This window comes from Camelus bactrianus, chromosome 33 (assembly GCF_048773025.1).
Source record: "Camelus bactrianus isolate YW-2024 breed Bactrian camel chromosome 33, ASM4877302v1, whole genome shotgun sequence".
In the NCBI taxonomy this organism is placed as follows: Eukaryota; Metazoa; Chordata; class Mammalia; order Artiodactyla; family Camelidae; genus Camelus; species Camelus bactrianus.
Window position 1 is genome coordinate 15,490,734 of NC_133571.1, and position 24,298 is coordinate 15,515,031.

The 24,298-nt window shown below is 51.5% G+C and overlaps 1 protein-coding gene and 1 long non-coding RNA gene across 2 annotated transcripts in view; one reads left to right on the top strand and one right to left on the bottom strand.

Annotated features, from left to right (window-relative positions):
* GRIK4 (glutamate ionotropic receptor kainate type subunit 4) overlaps positions 1-24,298 on the top strand; it is a 387,595-nt gene that overhangs the window by 274,303 nt on the left and 88,994 nt on the right. Inside the window, 3 exon segments of the mRNA XM_074356846.1 lie at positions 7,765-7,926; positions 15,302-15,454; positions 16,339-16,443. Of these exon segments, the coding sequence (XP_074212947.1) occupies positions 7,765-7,926; positions 15,302-15,454; positions 16,339-16,443 (420 nt within the window).
* Positions 9,580-13,117, bottom strand: LOC123611930 (uncharacterized). The gene is made up of 3 exons (XR_006719038.2): positions 11,508-13,117; positions 11,172-11,329; positions 9,580-10,659 (listed from the first exon to the last, which is right to left on the bottom strand). It is a non-coding gene; the product is annotated as an uncharacterized LOC123611930 (long non-coding RNA).

Genomic DNA, 24,298 nt, shown 5'->3' on the forward strand with positions numbered 1-24,298 from the left:
CTCAATGATAAGTTGATGTTTAAGAAATGACTCGTGATTTGCGTGATCTGAGGCTGCTGGCCTCCTCTCCAAGGCAGTTAGGGGCTAGAGCTGAGCATGAGGCAGAGGGTGTTTGAAGAGGAGAGTGTTTGAAACACCACTGTTAAGAAGAAGAACCAGTTCTGGAGTGAAGGGTCTGCAAAGAGAGTCAGAACCTGATTGAGACAGGTTAGCAGCATCCGAAGAGGTTCCAGGAGCCATAGATGCCTCAGGCTGGCACCTTTTATAGGTTGCTTGTGGCCCTGGCAGGAAGGGAGCTGTTAAGATTGTCGAGCCAATTAGGGCTGAGAGCTTTATGCAGGAGCAGAGAGACTTTCCTTCATGGCATAAACTACAGGGTTCAGGAAGGCTCCCTCCCTACACTGTCTTCATCATGGCCTTTTAACGTCTGAAAATGCATGCAAAATGCATTCCTTGGGCTATTTTATTGTTAACACTAATAATACTAATAATTCAAGGCTTTCGTGTCATATTTCCAATCTACATGGCACTTTCCTATATGTTACCTCTTTTTAAGACTCATAGCTGACACTGTGGAGTGTGATTTCCCCTCTTTTGTAATGAGGAATCTCGTCTAATTAGAAGAGATTAAAAAAAAGAGATTAAAAAGTTAAGGAGCAAAGATTGGTTTTTGGAATTTGGGGTTTCAGTGAAGAAAACTATGACAAAATACCAATAGATAGTATACGATCGAAAAGGTTGTAACTCCAAACCCATACCCGCTCTCTCCGACACAGTCATTCTCCTAATCATTTAATTAAACCAAAGAACCAGCACTCAGTTTCACTAAGTTTCTATGCACTAGGGATGCAGCAATGAGTGAGACGGCCCACGGGCCAGCAGGGGAGCGCTTGTGGCTCAGATGATGGTGACTAGGATGACAGAGGCTCCTGAGCCACTCTCAGCTGAAGTCGGCCGAGTCCATGCAGCTGCCTTTGACTGCCTACCTCTCTGTGCCTCGTAGCCATTCCTGTCTTCAATGACTCTGCGTTTGTTTCTAATTCCTCCCCATCTGCTGGCTGGTGTTTACTCGTATTCCTTCTCAGGGTCCTTCCTGCTGAACAGACATGGTGTGGGGCGAATCTCACCTCTCCCATCTTCTCAGGATCATTGTTTAGTTGCTCCGTCTGAAGCCCACGCCAATCAGCAGGCCCATTTGTAATTAAAATCCTTCTCAGGCAGAGATTTAGTTGATGTTCAGTAATCCCTTTACTCCCCTGGACTACCCGTGTTCATTTTGTAGCTGCAAATCTTAGATCAGAAGTCACTGGTCTTCAAGTTGAGTTGTAGATTTCAAAGTGAATTTTAATTCAATTTTGCCAACTATTGTACAGCACAACCACAGTGAACTCGTAGTGCCTCCCTCCCTTGGTGCCCCACACCCTGAGGCCACACAGCGGTAAATGGTATGGGGCTCAAAGCACTGGCTCTGAAGTCAGCTGTGTCTGGGTGTGCGTTCAGCCCCGAATACAGCTGTGTGGCCTTGGGAAAGCCTCTTCAGTCCTCTGGGTCTCTGTTCCTTCAGTTGTAAAATGGTGATAACTCCCATGCCATAGGGCTTCTGTAAGGTTGGATTGAGATCATTTATCTGAAGTGCTTAGTTCTGCCAGGCACACGGTTGGTGGTCAATAAATTGTGGGAGTTATTATTATTATAATTATTGCTTTGTTATAATTATTTATGGTTGGAAGATCTGGAACTTCAACTCAAGCCTTCTGTCTCGACACAAATAGACACACATAGCAATTAACACCTATGGTGACTTACTTAGCAAAACTTTTTGTATTGACAAGTAGCTAAGAATAGCCTCCTGCAGAGTGAGGAGGAAAAGGGAGATGAGAAGGAGGGAGGAGAAGCCCCCAGGCCAGACAGTTCCCCTTGTCAGGACCCAGGAGAAGGAAGGAGCAGGGCGACACGGAGGATGGACCGCGCTTGTCCTGAGTGCCCACTATCCGTGGACTATCCCTGCAAGGTGGTTGTTCTGGTGAGCAGACTGAAATTCAAAGGTTACTGACCTGCTCAAATTTCACCAACCAGTACATGACGAAACAGGATTTGAACCCAGGACTGTCTCATTTCAAAACGCATGCCCTCTATACTGTATCCTGCTGCTTCCTGATGAGATGGCCACAGCATGCAACTCCAGGGAGCACCATTCATGTTGTGAGTGAGGTGAACGGCATCTGGGGAGTTGTGCAATGTGGTGGCCACATCTCCTGAGATCAGAAGAGTGGTTCACTTAATAAATAGGTATTTGCAAAGGAGAAATGATGAAGGCCTGACCTGGTGGGGTTGGAAGGGAAGGGACAGATGCAACAGACATTTAGGAGACAGATTTGACAGACTTAGCAACCACTACATGTGAAGTTAAAAGAGGAGGGGGTTGAGGCTGCCTTTGAAGTTTTTAGCTTAGGTGGCAAGAGGGCAATAGTGATGTTCTTGGTGGGTTAGAAATACAAGGGAGAACAGGCTGCTGGGCAGAGAGAATAAAATACATGTCCCCCACCTCCCCATTCTACCTGGACCCAGGCCTAGGCAGCGAAGGGTTAGGAGATGGACTTGACCTAAGGACATGGTCTGGACTTGTGTTTTGGTTTCCAGCTTTTCTCCTTAAAGCCAAGCACAGGAGTGAATCTGGATCATGAAACGCTCCAGTCAGCTGACCTTGTCCCCCCAGCCACAGTCTGCCCTGGCCCCTACAGCTGACCGGCGAGTGGATGCCTGGGGGTCAGCCAGGACATTGGAAATGTCACAGCTGGTGGAGAAAGTGAGGGCCACTCAGCTGAGCCGCAGCACTCACGTTGTTCTCAAGCCTTTATGCCTGAGGCCATCCTCCAGGCCTGTTCTAAACACCTTCATTCCGGGTAACACTCCCCTGTAGTCGCTCGTGCCTGTGACGTGACCTTCAACTGTAGTTCTTCAGTCCCCTGCAAATCATTGTACACTCAAGGAGTCACACACACACACAGACACATGCTCACATATACATGCATGTGCACATTAAAAATTTTTTTTTAACAAGAAAGCCAGGTGATGAGAAAACAAGCTGTCAGGGGTTTGTTTTTCAAAATACAATACGGCAACTTCCAGAGGACAATCAGAGCTTGGTATCAAAATTCTGCTTGTATTCTTAACATCTCCTGTAGGGGTAAGACTATGAACAGTGTCGGCAGAGTGAGAACCCCAGGGCATTGAAACGTCTTCAATCACCTGTCCTCAACCAACATTCGCCAAACAGCATCTAGGTATCAGGCATTATGCTGAGTGCAGCGTGGGGTTCCAGTGTTGCGGAAAAAGGTGTTACAGCTCAGTGTTACAGCTCAGTGTCACAGCTCAGTTGTGACAGCAACCTGGATCCAGGCGAGAGACCAAGCAGCACTCAGACAGTTGGAGAACTCAGGTTTATTACACCAGCAGGCCCAGAAAAGTTAACACTCCAAGCTCTGGACCTTGTCTGTAGGTTTACACAGGCCTTTATAAGCTGCCAGTTTTACACTTTGCAACATCATATGCAAATAAAGTGTAAAGAAGTTGACCAACCGGGAACAAGCTGCATAGAAATAGACCAATCAGGAGCGAGAGAAATAACCAATCAGGAGTGAGCTCTATGCAAATGAAGTACTACAAATGGACCAATCAGAAGTTAGGGAAGTGGACCAATCAGAAGTGAGAGTAATAACCATGCAGGAGTGAAGGAAATAACCAATCAGAAGTGAGCTCAGGGAACCAATAGAATTTTAGGGGTAAGTAAGCCATTTCAGAGGCAAAAAGTGAAATAGAGCGTCTGGGCCAGGGAACCGGATGGTGCCTGCACAAGAGTAGTGGCCCTGCTTGGAGGTCTTGCTGGTCTTTTTATAAGGCTTCCCACCTCGCAAGAACAGGGCAGGCACATCTCTGCTCTCGAGGAACACACAGGCCTTGGGAGAAAGAGGCCACAGCATGAAAATGTAATGGCACCACAAGGGCTGTCGCAAAGCCTTGCACCCTTGAGTAATAGAAGACTTGAGCTTGGTCTCTGCACCACCCCCCCGAACTCACCAGCTGTCCATTTACCTCGTTCTTTACTCTGGTCCCCCTGGTGTCAGGACGATGGTGGAGTCCACTCCCACTGGAAGTGGGGACCCTTGGGATTTTCCTTCGGGACATTTGTAAGAGACTCAAGCTCCCTGTGAGAACCTGATCCACCCCAGGGCTCTTAACCCTTTGTCATTTCAGTTAAGGTCACTGTGAGCCCGCCAGGTGGTGTGGCTGGGGGAGCACAGGGCACCTGAGTGAGCCTGGTGCACATTTTTAGCCAGAGCTCACGGCAGGCGGCAGGAGCCAGAGGGCCTTTAATTCCCTCCCATCCTGAAATTGATTAATTTTGTGAAATATCCGTCTCAGCAAAATGTCTCCACCACTTGATTTGAGGGTTATAGTGCATGTTTCCCTGAATACGTTTAGGGTAGCATTTCCCACAGTGCGTTCTGCAGAACACTAATGCGAGGCATAGATTTGGAGAAGGGGGAAGTGTTCCATGGTCAATATGTTTGGGAAGTTCTGGGTTAACCAAAATTAAACTGCTTTGCTGTAGGACCTCTTTAACCCTTTAATATGCCAGTATGCATTGTGAATCTTGAAAAGGCAGATGGAACAGCAATGTTTGCTCACCTTATTTGAACGTGGAACCTTGTTTTCATGAAATTTCTGCTAACCCCTCCTGGGAAAGCTAGTGTCCAGAGGAACGTACTTGGAGAAATACTGGCTGAGGAGATTTTCTTTGCATATGAACTAGAGGAGATTTTCTTTGCATATGAACTGACGATAGTCAGCTATTCCCCGTCCTCGCTTAGATACCAGGCTTCAGTAGCAGCAGGAAAGTGTAAGTTTAGACATAGAGAAATATTTCCTAACTGTGAGGCTGCTCAGCGTAGAAGCCTAGAGCGTCCCCGGGAATTACAATAAGAGAACACACCGCCCCCTTTCTTGTCCTTTCATAAGCTCTCCCATGAGTCATTATAAATAGAATGGATTATCAAGGAAGCTCCTGGATCTTTTTTATCTTAAGGGGGCCTTTGAAAATAGGATATAATTGAGGGATGAGAAGGTAGGAATTAAAAGGCAGGAAGACAGACCAGCTGACTTTGGGACGGGCTGTGCCTAAGTGTCTGTAACTCATTTGTTCATCCTTGCTCTGCCTGGGATGTACATTTCAAGGAAACACCTTCCTGACTCAGGTTTCCAAGACAAGTGGAACTAAAGAAGCAGGGAGCCAGAAGCCGCCCGCCATCTCGCGGTCGTGTTTCGGTAACTGTCACACGTTGAACACTCCTCGTGTGCCAGATACGATGAGACTTGCTTGTGCATCTTACTTGTTCCTTGAACAACCGCTGAGGTTGCTGTCATTATTGTTGCCGTTTTACTAAATGAGGACCTGAAGCCCAGATCCTGACAGTCACACTGCTTCCTGAAGGTCGTGCAATTCCGCGTGGTGTGGAGCCTGGGTTTGAGCACCCAAGCCCTTACTCACTGTATCCCCACTACTGCCGCTGTGAGTCCGTCAAGGAGTCAGGATGTCCTTGAAATGCGCCTCCTTCCACCAGGGTGTGCATGTGGGGAGAGGAGGGGGAGGGGGGTGTAGCAGCGATAAGCTGCCCATGTTGACAAGGAAGCCAAGGGAGAGGGCACATCTTCCAGTTCCTCCCACACCAACCGTGGCGGGTCAGGCCCCTTGACTGCCTGACAGCCGCCTGGCTCTGCGCTCCCGCCCCCTCTCCTTCCCCCTTGCCGGATGCATCTCTTCTCATAAGCCATCTGCCCCCTCGTGTCTGCTGATAGCCCACAGTGCCTGGGCAGCTGCCCTGTCAGAGAGGCAGGAGATAATGCCAGCTTATGAATCAATACATCCTCTGGCACGTCTGCGCTCCCCTGACGGGAACGTGGAAGGATCCAAAGCACACTTAATCCTCATCTGACTCCACACTGTCAGGGGTTGGTGGCTCCAAAGGATTCTTTGTAACTTCAATCTGCAGGCTGCAACTAATGAGGCTGGACTCTGGGCAGGAGAGCTCAGGCCTGCAGCCCGAGGGCTTGGCCGGGCTGTGGGTGTGAGTGAGGATGCCGGGGACATGCCAGGGGCCGGGAGGAGCTAAGTCTTAAGATCAGGAGGCCGTGTTAAGGAAAGCCATGTTTTTACCCAGCCAGAAAGTAAGCCCAGGGCACCTGCCATCTGTCTTGTGAGGCTGAGAGGCTGACGAGTGAGTCCTGAGGCCTGACGACCAAGTGCCGACCACGTGCGGGCCGTGTGCCAGGTGCTTGGAATGAACGTGTGATGAGTGTGACTTCTGTGAGCGAGGATGGCCTGACCTGCATTTGAAGGCATCATCCCAGGAGCGGGGATTGGTGAGCCAAGTGGCCCACACCCTCTTTGCCTGGTTTGGTATAAGGCCAAGGCAGGCCCTGGGGGATCTGGGCTCTGAGCTCAGCCCTCCCTGAGCAGGGTGACTCTTCTCCCTGTGACAGTGTCTTCAGTGAGACTCACACCTGCAGGTTTTAGCTGAGACAACACGTGGTCCAGGTCAAGTGATTGGGTGAGGGCCGTGTATCCTGTGCGAATTCCCTTGAGCATCTAAATGTCACTGCCCCAGGTGGGGTTTCTCTTACTACCTCATCTAAAGTAGCAACCCCCACCTGAACCCCCCATCAGTATCTGACACTGACCATGTCAATATCTGACATCTGACACACGTATTTCTTTGTTTACTTACAACCTGTCTCCTCCCTAACCTGCGAGTTCCTGGACGTCAGGAAATGCATCCCTTGTTCAAATCGTCTGTGTCCAAAACATCCTCTGTGCTTCTGTCTGGCGCATAATAAACACTTAAATGTTTGTTGAATGAATAAAAACTAATACCCACAGGTGAAGGCACAGCCCTACCTGCAGACCTTCAGGTTGAGATTCTTGGGTTCAATTTTGTCACTCCTTGGCTGATGGTGCCCTCAGGTCCCATCACGACAGGATAAAGTGCATGCAAGCTCCCTGGCCAGGCATCCAGGCCCCTGCAGATGTCTCCAGCTTCACCTCTCACCGCTCCCCCCATGACTCCCAAACTTTGGTGTGCATCCCACCCTGGGCTCTGCTGCAAGTGCAGACTCCTGGACCTGATCTCCTGAGATCCAGATTTAGCTGATGTTAGGTGGGGTGCAGAAATTGTCCCTTTTTTAAAAAGATACCCCAATAAGTCTGAGGGCAGATGTTCTGTGGACAAACTTGGAGGAGCAGTGCTTCTGTCAAAGTGCCCCGCAGGCTCTCCTGTGCTGTCTCACCCCATGCCTTTGTATCCACAGTGACTTCTGCCTGGAATAGCCTTTGTCATTTCATGCTTTCCACCCAGAAAATGCCTATGCATCTTTCAAAACTCAGCTCAAGGATCACCCCTTCTGTGGACACAGTCTTGCCTCCAGCAGCTCATTAGTGTTTTTCTTTCTCTCTCTGCCCAGTGCACCTTACGCTTGCCTTTCTTAGGGATCATTCTGCTCATTTCTCTTTTTTTTCTCTCCTCACACCCCAGCACTGTAAGCTCTCTGAAGGAAAATTCTCAGTTATCTCTGGACCCTTAGCACCTAGCAGAGTGCCTGGCAGCGGGGTCCGTGTGGCTAGGACGAGACGCCCAGCTGTGCCCCCGGCGAGTCCACCCCGCTCTCCCCTTCCTAACCCTGCTCTGCTCTGACTGCTGCGTCTTTCAGGAGTTCTCGCTCCAGAGGATGGACAGCCTCGTGGATGATCGCGTCAACATCCTGGGATTTTCCATTTTCAACCAGTCCCACGCTTTCTTCCAAGAGTTTGCCCAGAGCCTCAACCAGTCCTGGCAGGAGAACTGTGACCACGTGCCCTTCACGGGGCCCGCGGTAAGTGCCCACCAGGCCCCTCCCTGGTGCCCCTTCACTGCCATGTGTACCCTTTCTGTGGGCCAGTCCCCACCCCGGGCTCAAACCCTCCTGGACTCCAGCCTTCTCCAGGCCCAGCTCAAAATCAGATTGCAGAGGTGCTGGGCAGCGTTGCAAGGGACACATCTGAGATAGTAGAGAGCTGTAGGCTGCGAGCATGGAGGAGTCGGCAGGGAGAGAGGGTTTGGACACACCAAGTTGTCTTGTAGGCATGTCTGTGGCCAGACTCCCAGTCACACTGTCGCTGAGGCCCACCTGAGTTTAGGATCCAAGCATCTTACTGTTGAATGGGCCTTTCAGCTGATTTCTCAGATAGGAAAGCTGAAGCCCAGGCTGGGAATAGGGGTGAGGGAGAGGGGCATGGGGGTCTTGTTCAAGGGCAAACACCAAACCTTTTGTGGGTGAAACTAGATTCTGAGTCTCCTGGTCTGGTGTTCTTTCATCGCACTGGACCACGGCCCTGGTTGAAGCTTGTCCAGAGAGCCTCACCCGTCTTCCTCCTCCCTGCTCTTGCCTCCCCTGCTGTGTGTGTGATGGAGTCAAAGGTTTCCTTGGCTGTTCTCCTTTGGGTCTGATGTCCTTACTCTGGGAGGCAGGTCAGGAACGTCTGCTCTGCTCGTGGGCGAGGGTATAGCGCAGCAGTAGAGCGTGTGCTCAGCATACATGAGGTCCTGGGTTCAATCCCCAGTACCTCCATTAAAAAAAAAAAAAAGAATGTCTAATCATGTCCATGTATTAAAAGGCAGGTTCTCAGGAGACAGGATTGCTTGGCTTTTTAGATCTGTCCTACCCGAGTTACAGTTAAGCGTCCCAAAATCCCTTGAGGCAGCTTATGTGATGCTCATATAATTTTCTAAAGGGTCAAAGCTTTGATCAGGGAACCGGATGGGAGAAGGCGGCGTGAGAACTTGAGTTGCAAGGTTCTCAAGGTTATAGAGCACATCCCAACAAGATATTTGAGACCTGAAAGAGGAATAAATCCATAGGAAGGATTTGGCTCGGCAGGGTGAAACACCTGAAGGAAGGAAGTTCTCACCCCCGTTAGGTGGCCTAAGGGGCGGTGAGGACGTCTTAAGCACAGGGTCGTGGGTAGGACCAGGCGCATCCCCCATGTCAGGAGTACCAGCCCTGTGCTCCCGGTCTGGTCTGTGGGGCTTGCAGTCATCACTCCAGTGTTGTGACGAGGTGTTGGCACACTTCAAAGGCTCCCAGCACAGTATTAGGAGAGGAACAAAACCTGCGACCTCCTCTCCAGCCTGAGGTGTTCCACATCCGGCGTCTGGCCTCTTGAAATTAAAGGTCCCGGTGCCACATTGCCAGTTTCCCTCTGAGGGTCTCAGCCCTTCCATTCATCTTCCCATTGAGCGCGAGCAGGCAGATGGGAGGCCCGTGGCATCTGGTGGGGTGGCTTGTAAAGAACTGACACCACAGCCAGGCAGTGCCTTTCACAGGGCTGTGGGGCCGGCTCTGGCTGTGCTCACATGTCCTGGAAAGAGGGTGGGCCTTGGACACACAGGATCTGGCTTCAGATACTGGCCTTGGTGTTTTCTTGCTATGTGATCTTAAGAAGCTAAGTAACCCTTCTGGGCCTCAGATTCTTTATCTGTAATTTTGGGCTCATTATGCTTAACCATCTTAGAGGATCCTTATGAAGATAAAATGGGATATGATTCCATCTTCAATTTATAGTTCTCCATCAAATGAGTTTCTTTAACATTCCATCTGCCAGACACTGGGAGAGGCATTAGTAAATATATCAGGTAGCTTTTGCAACAGAAATGCTGTGGAATGACCAACTCCCAAATCTCGCTAGCTTGCAACAATGAACATTTCTGTAGCTCGTGCACCTGAGGGTCCGCTAGAGATCAGCTGAGCTAGGCTGAAGCGGCCCGGCAGCTCTGCTAACCTGGCTGAGCTCACTCAGCATGAGGGGGTCGGCAGCGGGGGCAGCTCTGCTCCAGGTACCTCTCATCCTCCAGGCCTAGGCTAGCCTGGGGCACTCTCATGCTGGTGGCAGAGGGGCAGCAAAGCAAGCAGAAAGGCACAAGACCTCCTCATAGTCCTGGGCTCCCAGAGCGGGCACACAGTGACCTCCACCTCATTTTATTGGCCAAAGAAAACCACACCCACAAACCAGGAGTCAGGGAGTAAGAAAACAGACTCTACCCTTTTAGAGGAAAAAATATAGTCCCATGCTAAGGGCCTGAGCACAGAGCGGGGTGAAGGATGGGGTTCCAGCCCACAGTCCACAGAAAAAAGCCACAAATGCTGTCCTCTGGGGTCCGCAGCGTGGGGAGCAAGGTCTGCCTCCGCCTCGAGGCCAGCGGTTCTGATGGGTACGCTGTGCCCGTGGAAGCAGAGGGCAGCCCCTCAGTTCTGCCTGGAGAGATCAGGGAAGGCTTTCCGGAGGAGGGGGGAGCAAAAACCTCAGTGCTGCTCATTGACTGCAGGTGGGACACCATGCAGGTATGAAGGTCTCAGGGTGGGGAGGGGGCCAGACACCGACGTGCTCCTTACTCAGGATAGGGTGCCTGGGGTGGCAGCCCCAGGCAGTTTAAAAGATGTAGAACACGGAATTTATTCTTCTCTTTCTCAGTCCACTCTCGGACTTCCCAAGACCTCAGCATCCTATGCCCCCCAAGAATTCTGGGGGACATCCGGAGAAGGAAGTGTTCTCTGGAGGCTCCCTCCAGGCTGAGGGGTGGAGACAAGAGTAAAATTAGGCTGTGCCATGCCCACTGCAGGTTATTTCCAAGGGGAGGGGTGGTGTGGGGAGAAGACATATGAGCCTTAGACCTAGAACTGGTCGCCGGAGGGGCCAGGCAGTCCTGGGTCACAGATTCTCTGCCTGCTTCCATCTGCATTCTCTTAAGTCAAGCCCCTTGGTTTTCTTGCCATTGAAAGGGCATGCGTCCTCTCGAGCCTGGGAGACGTGCCCTCCTTCACTGGCTCTCGCCTGGCACAGAGCCGAAGCGTGCTGAATCACCCCCCCCCCCGGACCTCTTCTTCCTCCTCACAGCATCCTAATAACAGACAAGAGTGACCATGCACCCCTTTTGACAAATGAGGAAACCGAGGCACAGGAGAGCCAGGTGGCCTGTGGAGGGCCTCCAAAAGACGGTGCTCCATTGCAGCTCATAGAACCTTCCAGCTACGGTCTCTCTGGCCTCTGAGGAGGAAGGGAAAGTGACGTAGGAACTCCTCACCTCGAAGAGCGTGTGAAGCTCACAGCCTCCAGCAGCAACGTATCTTCCTCGGGGCTTCTCACCTCGGCATCTACCTTTCGGAAAGCGGTGCCTCTTCCCGTCTCTTTGGGGGTGGAAATTCCCAGCACAAAGAGCCAGCTCTTTCATTTGCTGGGGAGCTGGAAGGCGAGAAATAACCAGTTCCAGGAAAGCACAGCCTGGCTTGTCTCCCCATCCAGCTTTCAAAAGAGGCTGCGGTCGCGGTGGGACCCGGTCTCCGGTCCTCGCTCTCCTCCAGCGCCCTCTCCTGCCCAGTCCTCTCCCCATCAGCCTCCTCCTCTCTCTTTCCCTTCTTACCTCCTCCGCTCACTCTTCCCTTTCCACCTTCCTCTGTCACCATCACCTCCTTCCTTTCTCGTTCTCTTTCTGCTCCTCTTTCTCTCCTCTCTTCTCACTTTCTTCTCTCTTCTTTCTTTTCCTCCCAACTTGAGTGTGTCTCCTTCTCTTCCTTAACTTCCCAGTCAGCCGACGGTGTTCCAGATGGAGCTTGCTGGAAAGGGGGCCCAGTTCCCAGGGCACAGAGAGGGAGTGGCTAAATTGAGGGGCAGCCACAAGAGAAAGCTCAGTGCCTGCCAGGTGGCTGCCAGCGAGCCACCACCCCCTTCTGGCCGGTGACAGGCAAGCAGAAGATAGTGTCGTGAAGGGAGACACCCACTCCCTCTCGTTTCACGTGCCACTCCCATTCATCACCCAGCAAAGAACAAAAATCATGGAAAATCATTAAAATTACAGATGGCTAGATTAAGTAATTAGAATTGAGGCTAAAACAGATGTTTGTAATTAAGTGTTTATTTCATTGAATAAAGCCCAGATTGCAAGAACTATTCCATGAAATTTTAATGGTTCCTATCCTGGTATTTTGGGAGGAGGGCAGAGTTTAAGCAACAGAAGTTCAGAGACAAATGGACATCCAACAGGACTCTAGGAATCCAGCGATTCGAGGGGTGTCAGGGAGATGAGAAATACAGGTGTGTGTTTAGAAGGTATTCTTATTTTTATTTTGGTGAGTGAGGGAGAAACTCAGCCGCTCTTCCCTGAGTCAGATTGAGTCATCTTAACTTATACAGAGTCTTTCATTCCCCTGAACAATTTACAAACAGCTCAAAAGAAGATAACAATGAAGAAACAAATGAAAATATAAAAACAAGAGAGTCCAGGGTGTTTGCCAAGCAACATTTTGGAGCCAAGAAGGGAAGAGGATTTTAAATGAGAATTGAGCCATTAGGGGGACTTAATATGTAGAAACGACAGGGACAGGAGAAGCAGAGACAAGGCCCAGAGGCACGCACACGCCGATGAGGGACAGAAGCCCAAGAAAGACGTCAAGGCTCATGAAAGGGAAGCAGGGGGGACCACGGGAAGGAGCAGAGACAGTGGGCACTGTGGACCCAGCAGTGGAGAAAAGGATGGAGAGCCTTTGGGTACCAAAATTTTTCCCCATCTGCAGTCTCAAATGCTTTCCAGAGCTAAATTAGTAAATAATAGGGAGAAAGCAATTAGGAGAGCAAAAAGATGCTTCAGGATGGACATCCGGGATGAGACGGAAAAGTTGGTGTGGCAGAGATCACGGGCTTTCAGACCACTGGAGGTGACACTGGCTGAGGGGAGAAGATGGGCAACAGGTGGGAGAGGGATAAGCTGGAGGAGCGTGGATGGGGGACTGGGTCTTAGAGAAGCAGCTGGAGGATCCACGTAAGAGTCCTGGGCTGACTGCCAGGAGCCTGCGAGAGAGGAGCTGTCTGATTACGTACCAAGGACCCTCAGGAGACTGAGCTGGGGAAAGAAGATGTTCGGGGCTTAGGAGGTCTCATCAAGAATCAGCCCAGGCTGAACCACAGAAAGGACCCAAGAATCCTAGAGCATGCTGGGGACATGTCACCCATGTCACTTCTCCGAAGGCAAGATACAGACAGAGAGGAGACAGGAACCTTGAGGATGCTCCTTGCATCCGCTCGCCTCCCTGCCCCCCAGCACCCCTTGCTGGAGTTGTGATTACTAGACGCACTCGAAGAATCTTGCCAGCCCAGGAGTTCAAGATGCCAAAGAACGCTGCAAACAGGCACAGACCGATCTCCCAGCATCTGGACCATTTGCTAATAATGGAGCATCAGCCAAGAAAACCACGTCCCAGACAGAGTGGGAATAGTGACAACCATGTGGCAGGAAAGAGCTTGGGGCCTGGTGGGAGGAAGTGAGAAATGGCGTGGTAAACTGTGTCTGCTAGTCTGCAGTGATGAGGGGGTCCGGGGACCAGCGCGCAGCCTCGGGAGAAGGGGCCTTAGAGAGGGGATGAGGCCAGGCCTATCTGGGGGCCTGGGGCACCAATGCCCCCGAGAGCAAGGGTTCTCCAGGGCCTCCAGCACCAACGAGACAGGGTGCTCTGAGCTCCCAGTAATGCAAAGCTAGAATTAAACTGCCTCTTGCAAAAAGGAAAATGTGTTATCTCATCTCACAGCAAGTCCAGACATAGGGCAGATTCCAGAGCATCGTCACTGGAAACCCAGGTTCTTTGCATCTCTGCTCTGAGCCCTTGGTGTCAGCTTCATCCTCAGGCTGGAACCAGGATGGATGCCGCAGGTCCGGGCGTCATATCCAGAGCCAGCAGTGTCCAGAGGAGGATGGACTGCCTCTCGTAGAGACAGGAAGCTCTTGTGAGAAGCAGCCCCCTTGCTCCAGGCCTCAGCTTGTGTCTCATTGGTCAGAATCGGGCCATCTGCCCAGTGCCAAATCGCATACTGGCAGGGGGATGGGATGACTCTTGGGTCAGCCGGGCTCACCTGACAGCTCGGGCTGGGTCATGTGCTGGGACAGCTACCCCTGAAGCACGTGGCTGCATGGGGGAAGGGAGGACACCTGAAGGAAGTGGGGGTTCTGTTGGGGAGGAGGCAGAGGAGAATGGGTGCTGTGCAGGTGGTCCCTTCCCCAACCGCCTTGTAGTCCTGTGCCAGCAAAGGATCCAGGTGCTCTTAACTGAGAGGCTAACTTGAGGACAAACAGCCAGTCAGATTGGGAGGGAAACTGCGTGATGACCAAACCCGGGGCAGCAGAGAGGCCTGCCCACCGCCCTTCCCTGCCCCCAGCTCTGGCCCAAGAGCCTCATGCTCTTGTCTGCTGTTGAGAAGGTAACTGCATCTAGAAAGACTGCCTCATGCTGTCCTGGGAGGCGAGGCACGAGTAATTCTGGTGGAGCAATGACATACCCTGGCGTCTCAAGAGGAGCCTTGTCGGGAAGGGAGGGGGAAAGACATTGCTGCAGGCGGTGGACAGGAACGGGCGGGGAATGAGCCTGGAGAAAGGGCAGCTGGGTTGCAGTCTGCTCCCATCCTGTCTGAAGTCCTCTGAGTTGGACTGGTTGGTTTCCAGGACCCCTTCTAGTTCTGACACTCGGTGATTTTGAGAATCTCAGCACGGAGAGATTAACTGGGAGGCAAGGGAGACGCTGGGACAGAAATTAGTTTACAGAATCATTTAAATAGCCAAACGGAAGGATGGAAAAGCCGGTGTCAGTAGGGGTCGCTAACTCCCCTCACGTAGATGCTTGTCCGAGCTGGAAAGGGCGTCTTTAGCGTTCGTAATTTCCATATGTCCTTTGGCAGGGAAACGTGAGAGGTCCATTAATAAAGGAGCCACATGTGCTTGGGGGGAAATGAATTATGTGCAAAGGACAAGGACAGTTGTAGTCTTGCCGAGAAGCATCCAGGTGAGCCTCGAATCAACTGAAGAAGGAGCTCGGCTGCCAGGGGAAGGGCAGTGGGATGGAGAAGAGAGCCCCCTTCTCAGGAGTCTCTCAGATCAGGGGAGCGAGGAGAGAAAGGGATACTCTTGAAATAATCTGGGGCCCAAAGCAATGGCTTGATGGTCCAATTTTAGAGAGGCCTCACCATTGTCTCCTTGGGCCAGCCCCTGGACTCTTAGGGGAAGCGGAGTCGGCCCAGAGACAGGCAGTAGTCCAACAGCATCAGAGACACACCCTTACTTCTTCTTTATTTTGCTTTTCTCTCTTCCTCCTCTTCTCTTTTCTTCCCCTTTTCCCTTTCTTTCCTTTACACCCGTCATTTCCTCCCTCTGCCCCGCTCTCTGCCCTCTCCCAGCTGTCCTCGGCCCTGCTGTTTGACGCCGTTTATGCCGTGGTGACCGCGGTGCAGGAGCTGAACCGGAGCCAGGAGATCGGCGTGAAGCCCCTGTCCTGCGGCTCGGCCCAGATCTGGCAGCATGGCACCAGCCTCATGAACTATCTGCGCATGGTGAGGGGCGGCTGGGGCCCCGCAGGCCACGCCCAGCCTGGGGGACGGGGGGATACTGTTCAGGGCCCCTGTCCTCCAGGTCCCCTTGGGACACTACAGCCCCAGGTGAAACAGCCATCTGCAGTGACCCCATCTGGGGATCATGGGTCACATTTGTCCCCTAATCCCTAAAAATCACTGAGAATCTACAGCAAGTTTGTTTACAAGGCAGTGGCCCTTGTGCCTCAGACTATTAGAGGGTCCCTGGATGCCAGGCTTGGAATTTGTCCCCTTGGCTCAGAAGCGGTCCCTGCAAAGCTCTGCATAAACGGGGATGGATAATGCTGCCGCAGACCGTGATCCCTGCAGTCTCAGCGCTTCTGGCTTGGTGCTGGCTCTCCCCAGTGTTCTCCCAGCCATGAGGCCTCTGGTGAGATGGACAGGGATTCCCGCCCACAAAGAAGCCATCACCAGGCAGAGAAGCCTGGTGCACAGTGGCTGGGATTTTGCATTTAGAGTCAGATCATCCTGACTTTTTGCAAGCTGGAGTGGGTGAGCAGCTGCCCAAGGAGGATAAATGCTATTCACAGCCAGAGGCGTGGAGGAGGAGCTCAGGGGGACCCGAGCTCGAGCTGGCATCTTGGCATTGTGTTGGTTTATGCAGCAGCTGCGAGGTCATTGGGTGTGCAGCCTCCTTTCCTCCTCAAGCCCTGGCCAAGTCTGAATTGGTTCCAGAGACATCACTTTCATAGGCTTGAGACCCTGTGGCCAAGAGGTAGACAGAGAATGCATCCTGATGGCTTCCCCTTTCTGGCGCATACCTAGCTAGCACAATGAGATGCTTGCTTGGGGCCACTTGGAACGCGGGGCCTAGTTGGTGCTGTAACTCACTCTCTCTTGGACAGGTAGAATTGGAAGGTCTCACCGGCCACATTGAATTCAACAGCAAAGGCCAGAGGTCCAACTATGCCTTGAAAATCTTACAGTTCACAAGGAATGGTTTTCGGCAGGTAAGGCTAGCTGTGCTGCTGTGGTGGTGGATCCCTCCTCCTTTTCCCTTTCCCTGTCCCCAGCCCATTCCTCCTTGGCACTCAGGATGGCCTCCTGTGCTCAGCCATCCCCAAGAGCAACAGGCTGTGTCCTGGGCAAGGCTCCCCACAGGCACTGGCTTCCCTCCTTCCTGCACCAGGATCAGCCAGCGTGGTCAGGAACCGCAGCCCCAGCAGAATACCAAGAGGGAGGCAACTGTGCCTTATGCCGGGAGAGAGGAGGCAAGGGGGCGTCACGGAAGGAGGCCTTTCCACTGTTTGGTTTATTCTGCTCCCTGAATCTCGCCCTAACCTTGGAACCAGTGTTAGATTCCAGGTTGCTTGCCGGTCACGCACAGATCAGATCCCATGGGGGCTGAGGAACCCCTTCAGCATTAGAATGGATGGCCAGCTCTCTCTTGTCAGCTCTTTTCTGACCAACCCATCCCTGCCCCCCGCCATCCCAATCACACCCCTCCTCTCCTGTCTGCTGCCTGTGTACTCCGTCAGCTCAGGGATGCTTTGTCCGCTGGAGCTCCTTACAAGTCCCTACTCCTTTCTCATTCTCCTCCATTAACCTTCTCATTCTCTTTTCCTCTGATTCTCCTACATCAGAGGAAACAGAGATTCTGGCAGTCTCTTCAAGTACCTCTCTGAAGGTCTCCCAATTTCACCATCACCCTAATAATCAGCTCTTTATTCTTAGTGTATCTTTTCTCCATCCTTAAAAAAAGCTTGAGAGATAGGGAATGATGCACTAATTAGAGCAAGAAGCAGACATATTGAAGAGTTTCCTGACTATCAGTGTCTGAACAAGGGAATGTACCACTGAAGGGGTGGCAGAATCATTGTCTTCTTCATCATCATCTTCACCACCTCCACCATCATCACCTTCACCGCCTCCACCATCATCATCTTCACCACCACCACCATCATCATCTTCACCACCACCACCATCATCTTCACCACCTCCACCATCATCTTCACCACCTCCACCATCATCATCTTCACCACCACCACCATCATCATCTTCACTGCCTCCACCATCATCATCATCATCATCATAGGGGCCTTCATTCATTAAGCTCTTACCATGGGCCATATACCACATTAAGGGTATCATTTTTGTTTTCTCATTTAATCCTACAATGTAGGTGCCTTTTACTAGTCCCCATTTTATAAGAGAGGAAACTGAGGCTTTAGGAGACTGACTGACTTGGCCTTGGGCAGTGGCAGCTGGTTCTGAACCCAAGGACCTCTGACTCTGCAGCCCAAGTTCTTAACCATTATGACCAATTATGCATCAGAATCACGGTGGTAATTTGTTAAAAATGCAGATTTTTAGACTCTACCCACAGGAATCTGATTAGGTAGACCTAGCAGAGGGCCCAGGGTGCACCATCAGGCACCAAGGTGGTCCTCGTGGCACCATGGGCTGCGCTGGGAGGCCCATCACATCTGCATCCTGCCACTCCATCCCTGTGTCTGCAAGGCTTGGGTTCTGCCCTCTCCGGAGCTACATGATCTTTAAGCAATGACAACAGCTATCGTTTGTCATAACGTCCCGAATGGGGCCAGCGTTAGGTAGGTGGCCAGAAACTATGGGATGGAGTATCACAAAATGTTCGTTTCGTTTATGTGACAAATCACGTATTGAGCCCGCCCTACGTGTCAGGCACTGTGCTGGGCATGGAAGAATCAGAACCGGAGAAGCACAGTGCCCGCATGGAGAGGGTCCACTGTCTGGCCAGGGAGACCGACGTGGAAAAAATAAGTACAATTTGGGGTTATTAAACTCAAATCGTGCCCTCGGGCTCATAATTCCTGGAACAAACGAAGCCGCCAGCCTGTAGAAAAATTGTCAGGCAGACTTTCTGAGTCCCAGTGTGCCTGGGGGATGTGAAGGGAAGAACATTCATTCATTTTTTTTCAGTGTGTATCTTTTGAGTTCCTACAGTGTGCCAGGCTGGCTTCTAGGTGCGAGTTAAAAATGGGCACAATTTCTGCTTTCCGGGAGCCTGTGTTCTAGGAGGAGACGGGCAGCAGGCAAACAAGTACTTACGTAGTACATCAGCAGCGTAAGTGCTACCGGCAACGTAAAACAGGGTCAGGGAGGGAATGATGGGGAGACACTGTAGTTGGGAGAGCAGTGCTCGTGCCAAGGCCAGATCTACTCCGTAGAAAACCCAGGCTTGGGCTTGGAAAAGCTCCTTTGGCCCTCAGCCCTGCTTTCTGACGCTCCCGGAAACAGCCCACTTCCATCAGGCGACACCTGCAGTGGCAGAGTTGGCCGGTGGCCCTGATTCCACCCTCTACTTGAAAAACAGCTCATCAGACCTAGAGTACCGCTTCACCTTAACTCTGCTTCTCCACCGGCCGTCACTCAGGCTGGCTCTCCCAGCTGCCTGAGTCATCAGGAAACAGCACCTCCAGCCACCAGCACCCACCCCTCAGCCCCACCGAGGGATTCTGCCCTGGGGCGTCCTGCGCAGTGGCTGCTGCTCCTTCTTCCGCAGCACGTGCTACCGGTGGAGGACAGGACTTCTCAAACCCAGTGTGCACAAGAATGCCCATCGGTGCTTAAGATGCACATTCCTAGACCCCCACAGCTATAAATTCTGAGTTAGTAAGGCGAGGTGCATTCCAGGCGTTGCATCTTCTTAACTAGCACCCGGATAGATGATTATAATGCTGGTGGTCCGCAGGCTACCCTTTGACAAATATGTACCAGTAGATGTTAGCCAACTGCAGCTTCTACGCATAGAATTTCTTCCTGACCTCCCTGCATCCCACCCCCATCTTTCTGCGCTAATGTTGAATTAATAGACTCTGTTGCAGAAGTGACCGTTAAAGAAGTTGGTGTTTTTGACCTTCAGCTACCCTAAGGGACACAACATCCTTGATTGGACGTGTAAAGTGGATTGCAATCATCCTCTTTATTACCCATTTTTCTTCAGCAAATCTGGTGACCGTCCTGCTGCTTTCCGGTCCGACTCACGTTCCGTGAGTCGCAGTGAAAACCGTGCAGGATGTATCACAGGCACAGATGTAGCCTTGCAGCGCTGGTCCCCAGGTCCCATCCCAATCACCGGCCCAATCTTTGCCTCTTGACAGGTGTCCTTCCCCTGCTTATTACAGGATGAAGAAATGGTTTGGGGAGTGATAATTACTTGGGTTTCTCCATCCAAGGTGATGCTGGCAGGGGAGGAGAGGCTGACAAGGAGCAGGGGAAGTAGCGTCTTTCGTGGACCAGTTGTTCACCAGACACCACCTGGGCGCTTTACGCAGGTCACTTCTCATCTGCAGGACAGCCCTTCAAGGTGGACAAACGCGCCTTTCACAAATCAGGAACCTGAAGCTCAGAGGTGGTAAGGAGCTCGGCCCAAGTCCATGAGAAGCAAGGACTTTGGGCAGAGCTGAATTCACACGCGGGCTTGTCCCACTCCAAAGCCATGGGCCTCCCCCTCTTGGCTTTTCTTCACTTTCTTTGTATCTCTAAGCCCCCAAAGCAAAACACTTTTCCTTGCTGCCACCTGCTACCGACCAGGACGGCTCCTGGCTCCCAGGGACCTGCTGGGTTAGGCTTTCTTTAGTAATGGCATCTTCTCATTTGGATTTGGTTTTTTGCTTTTTCTCCCTGTCTGGGCGAGTGACTATTAAGAGCTAGGTCTGATTATTTAGAAAGCACCACGCAGGGACCCAGTGGGATGTAATTGGTAAATGTCTGAACCAAATACCATATTCCCTGCCAGTGACTGATTAAGGGATTATTACCATTTTAAAAACAGTCTTTTAGAATTTAGGGGTTTTTTTTTTGTTTTTTTTTTTGCCATTTAAAAAATTACTGTTGTGATTCTGCTCAGAGAGGGTTTTCCATCTTGGGACTCTGTGGAGCTTCCATTGGAGTCTGTTTGGGGAAAAATGTGCCCTGTGATGCTCCGTAAGTGACATTTCTGAACCTGGGCCAGGTTCGCCAGCTCCATCCCCCAGTTTTTGCCTGTGTGAGATCTCCCATCTCCACCCCATGTTCTCCCTCCCCACCCCCCAAAAGATGTCCTCAGTGGTGTTGGAGTAGGAAAAAAATCTTCCTTCTTAATTTGGGAGAAATCTTACTTGAAAGAGGCAAGGGAAAGGGGGAGCAAAGCATTACAGAGCCCTTAGTTTTCTTCATTTTAACTTGGTTTAAAGATCAGAGGTTCTGAGCAGGCCCCCAGCGACTTTGTTAGGACTGTAATAAGATGAGCACACCTTTCATCTGAGGATCGGAAATGGCTTAACAGGCTCTAATTAAGCCTTCGGGAGAGGGAGGGACAAGGCAAGGGGAGGGGGGTTGTCTAGCTAAAGATGCAAAACTAACCTTTTCCATCGGCTCACTGTGTGTTGCAGTGGGGTACCGAAACCTTCTTCCTCTGTGCAGTGGAGATGGTAACCCCGCGACATTTGGCCTGGCTAAGCTCAAGGATTATGGAAACTAGGTTTGCACAGCACTCTTTTCTGCTTGCCTGTGGTTACATAGAAAGGTGGCCCTGTTGACATCATAATAAGAATGGCTACCATGTATTGGATGCACTGTGCTGGGGGGTGCACTTAAAATTTCTCATCTTTTTATCAATCGTGCATGAAAGCTCCTCTCTCCATCTTGCAGGTAGAGACACAGAGACAGAGAGAGTTCAAGTGGTGTATCCTCATCCATACAGCTAATTAGTTCCAGGCTTAAGAACTGAGCCCACGTCTAGCTGTCTTCAAAGGCCTTGGTCTTTCCACTCTGCAGAATTGCCCAGAACATGTTGGAGGAGACCTTTGAGGCCTCCAGTCTAATCTTCTGACCCAATGCAAGACTGTTCTCCACAGTGTCCCCGGGGGACATTTCCTTGAACATGTCCTGGGCTGGGAATTTCACCGCCTCCCCAGGGACACATTCCAAAGTCTTCCAGGCATTGAGTCAAAATCTGCCTCCCAATCCTCCCCCTTTAAGCAGCCCAGAATAACCAGCTTTCTCCTCTTTACCAGCTCTTCAAATATTTGAACATAGTGTGATTTCACTTCATTCATTCATTCTTTCCTGAAATTTAGCATAAGATTTTTTTTGAGCACCTACTTCCTGTCAAGGGCTGGAAACACAAGATAAATGAGTCATGGTTCCTTCCAGAACTCCTCATCTTTGGGAAAGGCAACAATGGCAGTCAGCAATCCCTGTCCAGGGCTTGCGTTGTCCTGTCCCTCTGATTTTTCTCCTTCCCCAAACAACGGCCCGTAGCTGTTCCCCATGCAACACAGCAAACATCTCTCTCACCACTAATGCTCTTTGGTTTGTCTGGGGCTCTAGTAAAACACGAGGCCCAAGTTAGGGACCAGGCTCCGGATGGCGCTGAGAGCTAAGAGCGCTGTGGGGGTTTCCCCTTCCTCACGCCAAACGCTCACTTTCTACTCACCATGCTGACTTGCTGACTGGAATTTGTTTTCAAACTTTTTGTTCATTCTGAACTCTGGGCCTTGGAGTCAATGAATTACTCCTAACCCCTACCAACAACATATACAGGGTTATTTTCATGTGAACTTTTCCTTAGACGATGGGTCCATTTAACTCTGTTCCCACGGAGATGGAGAGATTGGCAGAGCTGGCCTAGAGTGGGCGAGTAAAAAGCATGGTGAACGGATAGCCGTATTTAGTTTTCCAAAGCTGATACCAACCCAGCTTTTCAAGGGCCTGATTTCCTGGGCTGACTTGAGCGGGGTTCTAACCAGGAGCAGTGGGTAGACAAGATGGCTTTTGTGAGTCACCCGTGCAAACCAAGAACTCAAGGATACTGTGTCCTCTAGAAGGTTCAGGGAATCCGTCTCCAACTTCCCGAAGTCCTTGCAGGTCCCACCAGTTGCTGGGAGGACAGTGCTGCCCTCTTCCCTGATGGAAGCCCACATGCTGGCACACCTGCCCGCCTGCCGGGGAAGGTTGTTGGGTGGGATGGTCCAGGGTTTGTGGCAGCAGAACCAGCTTTGTTTGCACCACTGGCAGTGTAAAGGCAGCTACAATTCATATCCTGGCCCTCTGTGGCCGGAGCACCAGGAAGTGTCTTCTCTTGCTTTGATGGCAATTTTAGCAGACCTGTCCCCTCCTGTCCCCACCTCCAGACCCATCTCAAAAGCAAAGAACAATAGAAAACCCAAAAAACACACTGTCAGGTGAGAGTGTGCACTGCTGTTGCCTGCACATGGCATTGAGGGAACAGCGAGGAGGGCATCACACTCTCTATGGACAGGTCCCCCTGCTGCCAGCATCTGCACCCTGTCCCGCAGCCCCTCACAGTGTGAGCCTTTGGGAGACATGCGCTAACAAGAATAACCGGTAAGGTTCAGACAGGTTGCCAGTCGGGGCAGCTGCTCTGGGAGCACCGTGGTTGCTACTATCTAATACATTTTCAGTCCGAGGAAGGAGTTTACCATAAATATGCAGATCCTTCGAAGCTGCCTTTGTGAGTCCTGGCTCAGAGCACTGGAGTGGGGTTTGATTGCTGGAAATCGAGAGTGCCAGCTCCCCGGCTGGGGGGCTGTTTGGTGGGCCACTCCCAGCCACTTGGCCTTTGATGAGGAAATTCTGAGGCAGCGGATTCCCAGGTGGAGGGAGGGGGAAAAAGAGATCAGATCAGTGGTCTGGGGGCTGCTTTGAAGGTGACAGAGAAGTCACTTATTTCTTCCTTTTTATTAAGGAGCCGGGAATAGGGGAATTGGCTCGTGGTTTAGAATGGCTGACAATATCTCACAGAATATCATAAATTCTTAGACTTGGAGGAGACCTGAAAGGCTATCGAGTCCAGCTTTCCCACTGGAGAATGCAGACGGGGATGTCATTCCTGGGCTGAAAACCTCACGGCGGCTCCCGTTTGCTTTCAGGGTAAATGGCAGCTCCACAGCAAGGCTGTCACGTGCTGGGCCCTGCCTACTTTTTTTTCTTAGTTTTTTATTATTGGAGTATAGTCAGTTACAATGTGTCAATTTCTGGTGTACAGCCCTGCCCACTTTTGAGCCTCCTCCCGTGCCACCCCGCACGCCCTACCGCAGCGATGCTAGGGCACACACCAGGCTGTCTGACGCCCCGTGCCTGTCCCCTCACCCCCATGCCCAGCCAGCCACTCCTGCTCACGTCTCCCGAGTTCGGATCATCAAGCCCCTCCTTAGGGAGTCTTCCGGTGCCCCTTTTAACTGCTCCCTGTGCCTGCCTCTACTGTAGCATGCTCGCACTGCTGTCCCTCCAGGCTTGGGGACTCCTTGAGTACCAACCCAGCACCGCCCAGCTGGGTCTGGGCTCAGCATGGGCCGGGAGAAAGGGTACACCTCTGAACAAGGACTAGTGTGCACAGAGCTTTGGTTCTGGGACCTGGGGCGTGTGTGGGGAGCCCCAGGGACCGAGGATTTTGTCAAGACTTTTCCAAAGCCACTGCTCCCCGTTTGTTCAAGAGAGATTCCACATGACAAGCCTCCTGATTGGCAACTGGAATTTGAAAATCGGAGTGGAAGGCCCCTCAAATCTTTGATACATTGCTCCCTTCCCATTGGCTTTCCATTCTCTAACAGCGGTACGCCTCTGGTTAATTAAAAGTCTATTAAGTACCTCCTCCTGTGAGGGCATCTGGCTCTCCTGGTCACCCCTGGGATGACTGACAGCCAGGAGGCAGATGAGCTGGCTTTGGAAAGGTGTCACCTGAGGGCCTTCTCTCCTCCTGCTTCCCTTGGCCCACAGACTTCTAGCTCTTTCTCCCAAAGCACAGGGACTTCCGGCTTATCAGCTTTGATGGAAAATTCACTGGCTGCAGAAGCTTATTCACGCATCAGCCGGCAAACA